General features: G+C 42.9%; 1 protein-coding gene across 1 annotated transcript in view; it reads right to left on the bottom strand.

Annotated features, from left to right (window-relative positions):
- The window catches only part of CCDC170 (coiled-coil domain containing 170), a 70850-nt gene that overhangs the window by 22194 nt on the left and 34796 nt on the right, over positions 1-13860 (bottom strand). Inside the window, exon 6 of the mRNA XM_084777522.1 lies at positions 5693-6010. Coding sequence (XP_084633648.1) covers positions 5693-6010 — 318 coding nt within the window. The remainder of the gene's footprint in view (positions 1-5692; positions 6011-13860) is intronic.

The following is a 13860-nucleotide window of genomic DNA, read 5'->3' as shown; positions in this document are numbered from 1 at the left end:
ACTTTGAAGAAGACAAGTAACTGGACAGTTGAACTCTTCAGAGTGAATCAGAGTCCGAGGTCTAGACTGGAGCAGGGAGCTGAGGCCCTTCCCAATCTGCTCCGTCACAAAGCTGAGCTTCCGAAGCTAGGCTAGCCGTCAGGGCACACAACACACCTAGGTTTTTTTCATAATTAAATTTACAAAAACGTATTCAAATAAATTAACAGTGCAGCTGATTCCATTCTTGCCAACACCAGATACCAGTTGCCTGGGTGTTCCCAGTCAAACTGTAAACCTGTTGTTTTTGACACCAAGACATCTAAAGAACCAACAGACTTTTCCTTCTACCATTCTTCCTTCGTGTTCTTGTCTGAACGTACAGGTGATGGTCTGAGGGTTTCTCTGCTGAGGATGTAGGAGGCATCACAAGAAACACAGCCTCAATCTGGTTAATTAAACAGATAATTATTAGTTCACTAATTAAAGACAATTTGCACTTCAGCAAACTATCCTCCAAAGTGAAACAACAGAGATTGGGGGAGGGGTGGGTAAAGTCATAATGCACCCTCTGAGGTAAGTCACTTCCAAAGGACAGAATTGTTGGTCTCCCCAGAGAGTTCTTTTGCTCAGAAACTCTACCAAACCACAACCCCAGAGCACTGTGGCTGGGAAAAGCCTCCTGGGTCACCAAAGACCTGGCATCTTGTGGACAGAAACAACTTTTTCCCCTTATTGAAATAGTATCTTTCAGTTTAGAAGTTATCAGGCAGCAAGGCTTAATTTAACATCAACCAGGTTCCCATTCCCTCATGTCAGAATGTGTGGTAAACAACATTGACTAGCTAACCAGCTCCCCTCCGCTCTTTGTTCAAGCCAACCTTTGTTATGGGCTAATGTGGTACCAGAAAAAAAGGTAAGTTAGTTTAACCCAGGACCTCGGAATGAGGCTTTGCAGAGATACCCAAGTTACGGTTGGGGCATTGGGGTAAGATCTGTCGTCTTTTTTTCTTTGTTTGTTTGGTTTGGTTTGGTTTTGGTTTTTTGAGACAGGGTTTCTCTGTGTAGCCTTGGCTGTCCTGGACTCACTTTGTAGACCAGGCTGTTCTCAAACTCACAGAGATCCGCCTGCCTCTGCCTCCCAAGTGCTGGGATTAAAAGCGTGCATCACCACACCTGGCTTTGTCTGTTGTCTTTATATAAGGGAGAAACTTTAATGCAGAAACAGACATATATGAAAGGAAGATACTGTAAGAACAGAGAGAGAACCCGTGCATCGCCCAGGAAGGGCCTGGGGCCATCAGACGCCAAGTGAGCTGCGAGAACAGAGGAAGCAGCCCAAACTCCACCTCAGCTTTAGAATGCTAACTGCCAGAACCGTCAGCTGGGTAGCTCCCCTGGCACAGCCCAGTTAGTGGCACATTGTGAATGCTGTGCCAGGAATCAAACACAAGTAGGGAGGATGGAAGCGACACTGCTGCACCCAGGAGTGAACGTGCAGATTTGTCAGTGGAAGCCTGCTGGTACTTCCTGGGCAACGTCTACTGAGTGGCAGGAAAATGGTGTGGGTCATGAGATTTGGATTTCTCTGGGGTGTAGAACTTCACAGCACCTGCAGAGCCTCTAGACTGGGAGACTTCCCAGCTGAGGCAGAAAGGAAAGAAGGGCACAAAGACCATCTGCGCCAAGGTGAATGGGCTTCTATGACTCTATATTTGGTTTAAGAAATAAGAAATTGATCAGGAAGCATCATTGCTGCACAATCAGTTCTCATCCAGATTAGTAAATTAGGAAATACCTCAAACTGTGGAAATTCTTGCCTCAAAGTTCACAAGTAAAATCTAAAAATATTGCAAGTTTTGGCCATCATGCAAGAAGTCACTGTTCTTAAATATCTGGTACATATCCTGAAATTCAAGGCTAAATAACAGCTAAAAAGTCCTTTTGGGCTTCTGGGGAACCAGCAGTAGGACCTTCCTCTGGAACAGAAGGCTTTGATCAGATTGATTTTGCCCTTGATGGGGAGGCATTTGGCTAGTCCCAGAGACACAGTGGTTGTCTCAGATTGGGGCTGAGGGTCCAACTAGGGCATAACAGGAAGAGGTTGGAGATGCTACTACAGACACAGGACTCTATCTCCACCTGCCACACACACACATACACACATACAAGCACATATGCACATATACATGTGTGTGTATATATATCTACATATATACACATATACACATACATACATACAACATACACACATGCATATATAAACACCCACATATATGCATATATACACATACATACACACGTATACAAACATATATAAATACTCACATATACACATACACACACACATATATACCCACATATACACATAGACACATACACACACATATAGACAGACAGACAGATTATCCCATAGAGAGCTGGGTATGATGGTGCACACCTGTAATCTCAGCACCAGGAGGCCAAGTCAAGAAGACCATAGATTTAACAACAGTATGGATGCATAGCAAGATCTGAGAGAGAGAGAGAGAGAGAGAGAGAGAGAGAGAGAGAGAGAGAACACGCTGGTTAAGAATTCCTAGCCTAAGATATGGTACAACTGTATAAAGAGACAATTAAATTTTGCCAGGAGCAGAAATTCAAGGAAGAAGTAGAAATGACTTACTGAAGAAGGGGGGGGGGCAGTGTCCTCAATTCTACTAAGAACTGCAAGTCTGGGAGAGGGAGAATGGACAGCCAAGGAGTGGACAAGAGAAGCCATGTCCTGCAGGTAAGCGAGCACACAGAGTAGACCATGTGCCAGGCCTTCACATTGGATGACTCAACAGCTGGCTGCCCGTAGCCATGGCAGCTGGCAGGGAGAAGCAGCCTCCTCCACAAACAGATTCATCAATTTGTAAAACGCCCATTCTTCAAAAAACATTTCTAAGACAATGCGCAAAATCCATTTTCTCCTGATTTTACTTGAAGATGAGTCACACAAGACACCAGCTAGATGCTTGATTTGGGGCTTTTAAATGGGAAGTGCAGCTATTGAGAAAAATTACAGGGTAGGGGAGGCCGAGAAAAACACTAAAAAGACTGAATCATTCTCATTTATATGGGGAGTGGGGGAGGCATAGCCAGCTTAACCAATTTACACCGCTCTGCTTTAGGAAATAAACATATACATCAGGCTGGCAACTGTGTGCCATGTTTCACATGCTGGAATTAAAATAGTAAGAGGGAATCTGAGATATATAGATTTAAAAGCAATAAAATGAACAGGGGAGGACATTAGCTATTAGCGTACACATATGAGCACTCAAGACAACTTTCTGAAGTTCTTTCCAGTTCTGTAAATTATTTACCTCAGTTGAGTTCCTATGTGTAAACTGAGTCACAGGGGGAAAAAAAAGGACATACTCTCAGGGATCTATACACATTACAGGGTGCACTCAGCTAAAGAACACTGCACACTGAGCCAAAGAGGCCATAATTGCTTGTAGAGCATGCATGATTTTTTTTATTTACAAACGTATTCCTAAACTAACTTTAAAAAAAAAAGTCATTGTGGGGCTGCTGAGAGCTCAGTCAGTATTGCAAAGACGGGGACCTGAACACAGTCACCAGAACCCACATAATAAAACCAGGGCCTGGTGAGGTAGAGATAGGCAGATCCCTGAGGTTCACTGGCCAGGTAGCCTAGCCAACTAGTGATTTTTTTAGGCCAGTGAGAGATCCTGTCTCAAAGACAAGAAAAAAAAAATGGATGGTACCTGAGGGATAATGTTGACCCAAGGGTCAACTTCTAGCCTTCACATACACACACACACACACACACACACACACACTCCCAAAAATAAATAGATAAAATGTATTGTGTGTATTTAAATATGTTCTAAGATCCATATTTAGTAAATGTCCTAGGACTGATGAGTGAACATGCCATCTCCTTATCACCCTTCTTACTACAACATGGGTGGACGGAGGGGACACTGTGCTAAGCGAGAGAAACCACAGAAGGAAGGATACCGCATGTTCTCACCTGTATTCAGAATCCTTGAAGGGAGGAGGACGATCAAATACAAAGCAGTAGACAATAAGACTATAGTCAGCAAGGACAGGAGACAGGGAGGAGACGGAGAACACGGAAGACAGACACAGTAGTGACCTGTGGGTGAGTGGCACTGAAAGATGGAAAAGCACACTTGTCTCCTGAACGAGTCTAACGCCAAAAGAACCAGCCATACGCCAAAGACAGAAGGGAGGACGGAGGGGAGAGAGAGAGAGGACACATCAGCAACAGTGAGCGTTTGTTGTTTTGACTGGCCAGATGGTGTACATCACAATTTCAGGGTATACAGCAACTGTTCCACTGACTGCCTCTATTAAACAACAACCTTGTGAGGCAAACACTGGTAACCTATTTCCTAGCAAGGCTTGGCCTGACCTGACCCTTCAGGACAACAAACCCTCATCAGAAATGACTCAGGCTGTTTACAGTCTCCATTCGGTCTACCTGAAGTGCCTCACGGGTTCGGCTGTAGCACAGTAAGTGGGTACTATAAAGGGGTATAGTCTAGAACTGTGTGTGGTTGGTATATGGCTTTGTCCTATACTTATTTTATAAGCCCATAAATACCCTAAATTCCAAAGTACACTGAGGAGTGTGGTGGAACAGGCCTGCAATGCTAGCGCTCAGAAGGCCTTATAAAACCAGGGGGTTTTCCTGCGAGCTAGAAGCCAGCCTGGGCTACGTCATGAACCTGCTCCGCTACCTCAAAAACACCACTCACTCCCTGGAAAAGAAAAGGCACAATGAACCTGAAGAACTTTGCAGTTTTGAACAGGGACTGTGAACTTTGCGCTGGTTGCTGACAAGATGAGAAAGTAAAATCTAAAACAGCTAGGATGGAAAAATAATAATAATAAATAAAAATAAAAATAAATAAAAACCAGCTGGGATGGTAGCTCAGTTTAAGAGCTTCCTTTTCCAAGCGTGAGAATATGGGTGCCACCATAGTCATTGCAAAAAAAGAAGAAGAAATCACTGGGGCCGGGAAGATGGCCCGGAGATTAAAGTATTCACTGTGTAAACCAGCAAATCAGGCATGGGAATCTCCTGGTGGGCCTGGTGATTCGCCGGTAATTCTAGCCTTGAAAGGCAGAGACGAGCATCTAGAGCAAGCTGTCTAAGTGAGGTTGACCACATCTACGGTTGACTGAGAAAGCCTATCTCAAAGACAGACTCCTGGAATCTACCTCCAGGCTCCACAGGCCCATACACCTGCATCTTCCCAGATGCATGCAAATGTATGTACACACCATACACAGCCACACGGAGGCGGAGGAGGGAGGGAGGAGAGAAAAAAGACGCTGAAAAGGTCACTGAAAATCTCGGAAGTCTCCTGGGAGTGGTGGTATGCGCCTTTAATCCCAGCACTTGGGAGGCAGAGGCAGGACGCTCTCAGAGTTCGAGGCCAGCTTGGTCTATAAAGTGAGTCCAGGTCAACCAGGGGTATTACACAGAGAAAACATGTCTCAACCCCCCCCCCCCGCAAAATCTCAGAAGCCATGACCTCAGGGTCTTGCCTGAGCTCATGCCACTGTGAGTAAACGCATAGACAGACGGGGTTCCAGCTCCGTGAATGACCGGGCTTTCCTATGTACTAACTCCGAGACAAGGCTGAGTTAATGCTGAGGGAGTTGTGAGCGGCAACGGCCTACTCACCCTTTTCTGGCTCTCTTCCTGGATGCCAAGCTCTCGAATCCGCTCCAAGATGGCGTCCTCCGTGGACTCAGCCATATCGAATCTGCTGCTAAGAAGCGCAGCGAGCTTCTCCCTGAAGCAGGAGTTCTGGCTTTGCGAGGCCGCCGCGGCATCCCTGCTGGCCTTCACGCTCGTGTCCAGCTGCTGGCAGCTTTTCCTCAGCTGGTTCAGCTCCTGTTTTGAAGTATTCCAGGCTCGCTGCACAGCAAGCAGCCGTTCTTGGAAGAGCTTGGCTTCCCTTTCTAGAGCTGTTCTTGCCTCCACAGCACTGACCAAGTCCTGAAAGGTTACACAGAACGAGAAGAGTAAAAGGGTCCATGCGCATCGGATGAGGCATCCGCTTGCCTCGCTTACCAGGGTCTCAGGGACCAGAAGGTTAGATAGATGCACATTGCAATTTCAGCTGTACAGTCCCTCCATTGCTTCGTACAGTTATTAAATCAAGTCATTTGGGCTGGAGAGAGAGTCCAGTGGTTAAGAACACTAGCTGCTCTTCCAGAGGACCCCTGTTTAATTCCCAGTAAACACACACTGGCTCATAAAGCTAGCTAGAACGCCAGTTCCCAGGGATCTGACACCTTCTATTGACCACCACAGGCACCAGGCATGCATGTGGTTTACACTTATACATATAAAAATAAATAAATAAACTTTCGTATTTAAAAAATAAATTTAAAAAACAATTTTTTAACCTCTTTTCTTTTCTTTTTTTTTTGGTTTTGTGAGACAGGGTCTCTCTGTGTTAAGCTTGGCTGTCTTGGACTCGCTTTGTAAACCAGGCTGGCCTCGAACTCACAGTGATCCGTCTGCCTCTGCCTCCAGAGTGATGGGATAAAAGGCGTGAGCCACCACACCTGGCAAAAAAAAAACTCCTTGAGAGACTTTAGGATGTGACTAGGTTGGTAGAGTGCTTGCCTAGCATGCACTCAGCCTTAGGTTCCAGCCCCAAGATCACAGAAACCAGGAGCAGAAAGTAGGCGCAGGAAATCGGCTGCACAGCAAGTCTGAGGCTAGCCTAGATGACATAGGATACTGCCTCAAAAAAAAAAAAAAAGTTATTTGAACAGAATTGCTGCTTTAATCCTGTTTTAAAACCTAGACCGGAAAAAAATAATAATAATAGCCACCTTTAGTCCTAGAACTTGGGAGGCAGCAGCAGGTGGATCTCATGAATTTGAGGCCAGCCTGGTCTACAGAGTGAGTTCCAGGATAGCCAGAGCTGTACAGAGCAAGCCTGTCTCAAAGAAGAAGAAGAAGAAGAGGAGGAGGAAGAGGAAGAAGAAAAGGAGGAGAAGGAGGGGGAGGAGGAGGAAGAACAACAACTACCAGACTGGCTGTCTCTTAGAAGTGTCACTCCACAGAGGAGGCCTGGGCCTTTCTTCTAGTTCACTGACTAACTTTTCCTCTCAGAAAAGGAAAAAGAAAACTGACAGAGCTTGAAGAATGACTGAAAGAACAGCTCTGTGGTAGGAAAGACAACTTAGAAGAATAATCTTTAAAAAATACCATACATATCCCTAGATTTAAAAACAAAAACAAAACAATGCAGGCCATCAACTAAGATCAAACAAGTGGTTAGCCTGCCTTACAATATAGTCGTGCTGAACTAAAGGACTTGGGTTTTACCTTTTTTTTTTTTTAATAAAATGTTAGGGGCAAAGGGCACTAAAAAGACACAACATCCTTGAGCACAGCCTCACCCAAGGGGGCAGTAACATTTCTGGCTGTTAAAATACAGCCACCCCTCTTACATTAGAAATGGTTTTTAAAGAGAATTTATCTCCATCAACGGCATTCAGGGAATGGGGCGAGCTGAATGCCACTTCCTACTTCATAGAGGAAAACGTAACTTTTTCCCTTTTTATGGCAATTCCAAAGCAAATAAATATAAATAAATAAACAGTCGTCGGTTAGAAAGAAAAATAGCCACCTAAAGGCAAGTACTTAGGAAAGCCTATCCCTGGCAGGGTAACAACACATCATGGAGGTTATTTTATAAAATGTTTTGCTTTGGGGAGGTCTTGGTTCTCCCCTTCTATTTCAAGAAAACTCACTGTCATTGCTAACTAAATCATAAGCCTTTAGGTAGAGCCAAGGGTCCTTTATCAGAGACACCGTATTTTTAGCATTTACGGATTTCTCTTCAGATAGGAGTAGGATCTGCCTACTTGCTCAACTGTGGTAACCAGGATCAGTGCTGGTGATAACCAACTGTTTTTACTTAGATAATTGATGCCTTAAATTCAATGTCACAAGGATAAATGTTAACCCTAATGACTTTAGAGTTCCAAGGCCATATAGAATATTACATATTAGCTTATATATGGAAAGAAGCCCCCTCATATAAAAGCACGAATCTCTCATCATCAACAGTGATATTTGGGCTTTGAGTGGTGGTGCATGCCGTTGATCCCAGCACTCAGGAGGCAGAGGCAGGCGGATCTCTGTGAGTTTGAGGCCAGCCTGGTCTACAGAGTGCATCCAGGACAGCCAAAGCAATACAGAGAAATGTTATCTCGAAAAACCAAAACCAACCAATCAAACAAAAAAAATAGTGATATTTGAAAGCAGCTTTCCACAAAAAGCCTTTAAGATACATTTTTTCTAAAAATCTACTACAGCAAAACGGCTCAGGGGTTAAAAGCGACTGCCACTAAGCCCAAAGAACTGAGTTCAATCCCCAAGACGCATATGGTGGAAGGACAGAACTAACTTCTCCATAAATTGTTATTTGACCTCCATACATGCATATAACATGCTAGCAACACACACAAAAATAGATAGATGATAGATAGGTACATAGACACATAGATGATAGATAAATGATAGATGATAGATAGATAGATAGATAGACAGATAGATAGATGGATACAGATAGATAAAACATAATTTTTAAAAAATTAATCTATCAGATGCTAGAGTATGGTGGGCTTGCTGACAATTTGAAGTAGATTAATCAATTACCACCTAACACCAAAAGAGCAACAAATATAATTAAGATATTTCAGCTTTTAGGAATGTTTCTACTCACTCTACTGTCCCACTACCATTTTAGTCTAACCCCCTGTGAATTGTGACCACTTTGGGGGTGGGGGTGAGGGGCGGCCATATGACCCTTTCACGGGATCACATATCAGATATGTACATTATGACTTATAACAGTAGCAAAATTACAGTTATGAGGTAGCAACAAATAACTTTATGAGCTGGGCATGGTGGCATACACCTGTAATCCCAGCACTCAGGGAGGCAGAGGCCAGAGGATTACTGTGAGTTTGAGGCCAGCCTGACCTACAAAGTGAGTCTAGAGTCTAGGACAGTCAAGTCTACACAGAGAATCCCTGACTTGAAAAGCCAAAAGAAGTATTATTATTATTATTATTATTATTATTATTATTATTATTATTAATGATTTAGTAGGACTGGGCCTAAGTGTTGTTGTTGGTGGTGGTGGTGGTGTTGCTGTTGCTGTTGTTATTATTATTATTATTATTATTATTATTATTATTATTATTATTATTATTATTATTTTGTGGTTGGAGGTCACCACAACATGAGGAACTGTATTAAAAGGTCATGATGTAAGGAAGGTTGAAAACCACTGCCCTAAAACAAAATAGTCCCTCTTTTTAAATCAAAGCACCCATCACGATGTCTAATTAAATTACAAAAGCAGTTTGGTTGGATTTTTTTTTTCTGGCAATGTCCACTCCAGCAAACTTTAAGCTGTTACTCTATGAAATAAAGGAACCAGAACCAGCATCAGACCTCGGGGACAGCCACTCCCCAGTGCTCTGATTAATCACTCTGGGACTCAGGGCCACTTATACGCTGGAAATAGCTGTCCTCAGGACTGCGAATGCAATTACCTGGGCAGTCCCGAGGAGCAAGCCACTGGCCTGGAGTCCGTTGCATGGCTACCTCAAGGATACACTGAAACACGAGGTGTAAGGTGACATGAGCATTGCTAGCCGGGCCCTGGTGACTGTTGTCAGACCACACTGACACAGAAGAAGAAGCAAACAGCTTCTTTCCCAGAAAACTCTGAAGTGACCTCCACTGAAGAAACATCTGCAAATAAACACAGGCCCTAGGCAGATGGTAACACTTAAAACATTTTATAGTAATTAACAAGTCTTGCTGGGTGGGTACAACACGCCTTTAATTCCAGCATTAGGGAGGCAGAGGCAAGTGGATCTCTGTGAGTTCAAGGCCAGCCTGGCCTACCATAATAAGCTCCAGGACAGGCAGGGATACATAGAGGGACTCTGTCTCAAAATTATCAAAATAATAACAATAGTAATAATAATAACAACAATAACAATAATACTTAGGCCCAGTCCTACTAAATCATCAAATGACTAATAATGACTTCACTGTTACATTTAAGCAAAAGTGGTATTAAAAAAAAAACAAAGTGTTCAATGAAAAAAAAAGCTTTTCATTGGTTTGTGTAAAGATGTCTCAGTAAATAAAAATGCCTGTTTTAAAATCATAAGAACCTGAGTTCAAATTCCCAGACCCCACATAAAAAAGCCAAGAGATCTGGTGGGTGGTGAGGAAAAGACAGACAGACCTCCAGAGCTGGCAGGCCAGCCAGTCTGACCTAACTAATGAGCTGCAGGTTCAGAGAGAGCTCCTGCCTCAGAAAATTAAGAGCATGAGCAGTAGAGGAAAAGACTCCCAATCAACACCAGCCTCCACGCACACACAAACAAGCGCACATTCCTGCATGACACACACGCACACAATTGATCCCTATCATGAACTTGCTAACTACAATTCGTATTTATATATGACTGAGCTGAGATTACTCCCCTAAAAATACAACAATTGTTTCCCCCAATTCCAAACTAATTTTATAAATTTTAAAAGTCAGTCACTTAATTTTACCCACTGTAGTAATGATTAATAAGTTAACCTTGCAATTCCCCCACAAAGCAAGCACTCCCATGTATTCTAAATAGGGACAACTTGGGTATAAATTTTTGATATGCTACCTAACAAAATATAATATGCAAACGTCTTTTAAAGCTACAATTCTAATCCCAAAAATATAACTATAAGCTAAATTATAAAGTATGCAAATGACAAATATTCAAAAGTACACAATTAGGATACAGATATGTGTCTCTGGTGACACTGTATTTACAGACTAAAGAGCAGAACCGCCTACCAAAACAGGACCAATGATAGATTTTTGTTTGTTTTGTTTTTTTGTTTGTTTGTTTGTTAAGATACAAATTACAAATAAATATCTTGAACTTGAAGAAATCACCTTAGAATCTCGTGGAAACTAGGCATGAGGGCATCTTCCTATAATCCTAATTTCAACAAGCCTCTGTAAGAAAGGTTTCTTCCTGCAAGCATCTTTATTTTTCTTGGTTTGTTTCGCGGAGACACAATCTGTCTGTGTAGCTCTGGCTGGCCTGGAACTTACAGTGTAGATCAGGTTGGCCTTTAACTTATGGCAATCCTCCTGTCTCTCCCTCTTGATAGGTAGGATTACAAAAGAGGATGGCACCACTGCCAACTTCTGCAAATATCTTAAGATCCGAGCCTAGCCCTCTGGAAAGTCCAACTGGGATGGCGTCGCTTAGCAAGCCATCCGGAAGCTAGTGTGTGATCACAATCAAACTTCACCGCTAATGCAAGCTCTGCTCCTCGCCAGTGTTTGTTTTTTTTTAATAAAGGTGTATAATTTTAACTTTTGCTCAGATATTATTATAAAACCAGCCTGTGACTACAACCAAGATCTTCTTTCTTAATCTCCTTGCACAAATGTTCAAAGTCGGGTGTGAACAGCTGTGCGATTTTTTTTTTTTAACCAAGCTTACTCTCTTCACTGTGATTAAGTTTTCATTTTATGGCTGTGGCTTCTAACGCTTGAACTCTGGATTTGTCCTTTATGCACTGATACTTAATTTTTCTACTAATTTATTCTTCTATTTATAGACGTGTTGCTGAGGAGTCTATTCAAAATAAATTTTAAAAGTTATGGCCCTATACCCACAGACCGAAACATCACAGTGGAGTGCATAAATAGAAAGATTGGTGAAAATTTTGAAGTTGTGTTTAAGGGTTTTTTTTTTTTAACTGGAGTATTTACCCTGCAGGTGCCTCCATGCTCCCAGAGCTGCTGTGTAGACAAGGATGTGGTTTTTTCTGCTCTAACAGACGTTCAGTGACTCAAAAGCTGCAGTGCAACCTTTCAGGCAAGCCGACCTTTCCTGCTTTAGAGCTGTCCTGGTGCCATTGTGTATATTGAAAAGGACAGATGTAGCTCAAGTTTGAAAGTCTCATTATTAGCAAACTCAGTACTGGCTGACCGTGGCTTTATCTGCCCCAGGAGCCACTGTGTTCCAGGGCTCCACTATAGAGCTGCAAACACTGCCCAGAGCTGGTCACTCTGTGCCTGGAGGACCATGGACAGTTCCCACTGGACCTTTTCAGCAGGATGCAATAGGTTCTATCATGCCTAAGATTAGACTCACAATAAAAAAAAAATTTTTGTATTGTGTGATCTTGAAACGCTGTTCTGATTTAAAACATGTAGAATGACCCTACAGCTAAACCATCTAACAAAATTTAATTTTAAAAAAATCAGAATGTAAGCGTTGAGGATGTCAATCCGGTAATATAAGTAATATAAATAAATATAATATAAAAAGAGGAGGGGCCAAGAAGTAAGAGGATTAAATTCTTCCTGTTTCATGGAGGAGAGTACAATTAACGACCCTCTGCTGTTCCACACATCACTTCTTGGCTCCAGCTGTTTCTTGGACTCCCAAGAACAAGTGTAACTTTGAGCTCACAAGTGTTATATTCGTGTCTTCTTTTATTCTAATTCTAATCCAGAGAGTAGAACCCCTCGGACTCTTTTGTTTGTTGGTTGGTTGGGGTTTTTTTGTTTGTTTGTTTGTTTTTCGAGACAGGGTTTCTGTAAGCTCAATTTTTTTACCCAATATTTTTTTATTACAACTTATTAACTGAGTGTACATCACTTATAACCCAACTAACCAAAACAATAGGAAATGAGGATTAAAGAACACAATAACAAAACCGTAAGGATATCAGTTCCGAGGAGCGATTCTCCTGGTGTAATCAGAAGGATTTCTTCTGCTGGAACCTTGAGTAACCAGAACCCGGAACCTTAGCAGGAGCTGGAGCCCTGAAGCCTTCCCTCGAGCAGTTCTCTCTAGGAGCGTCTCGAAGTGGAGCGATGAACAGACAAAACTATCCCAAGTCTCCAAAGGCCCCGCCTCTGCTTCTGGGCTCATTTATATATCTCCACCCAGAGTCTGTTCACAGGATCTTTTCAGCTGGCAACAATCAAGCTCCTGCACGAGGTGGTTGGTCTTCTAGTGGATTAACCTCACCTGTTCTCTCACAAGACCGTTCCGATCCCACACTTGGGATCCTAAAAAACAGGTTTATCTCTCCTTCAGGTTTCTCTCTGTGTGTAGCCTTGCCTGCCCTGAACTCACTTTGTAGACCAGGCTAGCCTTGAACTCTCAAAGATTCACCTGCCTCTGCCTTCCGGGTGCTAGAATTAAAAGCGTGCGCCACTATAGCCCAGCAATCCGCAGACTCTTAGACAATGACAAGAGGGTCTAAGTAAGAGGGTTCGGAAGACCCTTGGGCTGCTTAGCCAAAGGAATAAACTTAGAAAAGCTTTCAATACAAGGTGACATTAATAAAAGAGATTTCTGCTAGGCCTGGTAGCACAGGCCTGAACTACGGACCACTTAGAAAGCTGAGAGGGATCAAGGCTTGCCTTAGCTACTGAATGCATTCATGTCCAGCCTGAGCAATTTAGCAAGACCTGGTCTCCAAGAATTATTTTCTAAATAAAGAAAATATGTCTGATGGCCATGTGCCTTGTGTGAATGAGACCTTAGGTTCAATTGAGGAACTGTGAGGAAACAAGAGAGGAAGTATAAGGGAAGGGAAGTGTAGGAGGAAGGAAGGGAGGGAGGAAGGGAGGGGAGGGGAAAGGAAGGGAGGGAGGGAAAGAGAGGGGCAGGGAGGAGAGAGAGAAGAGGAATGGAGAGGGGAGGAGGAAGAAAAGAGATTTCCGTTTACTCTGGGAAGTAAGACACTACCATGGTGAGGACACAAATTGTAGA

The sequence above is a fragment of the Acomys minous genome, assembly GCF_964271855.1.
Source record: "Acomys minous genome assembly, chromosome: 3".
Taxonomy (NCBI): Eukaryota; Metazoa; Chordata; class Mammalia; order Rodentia; family Muridae; genus Acomys; species Acomys minous.
The sequence above is the reverse complement of the archived record's forward strand: the minus strand, read 5'-3'. Positions and strand labels throughout refer to the sequence as shown.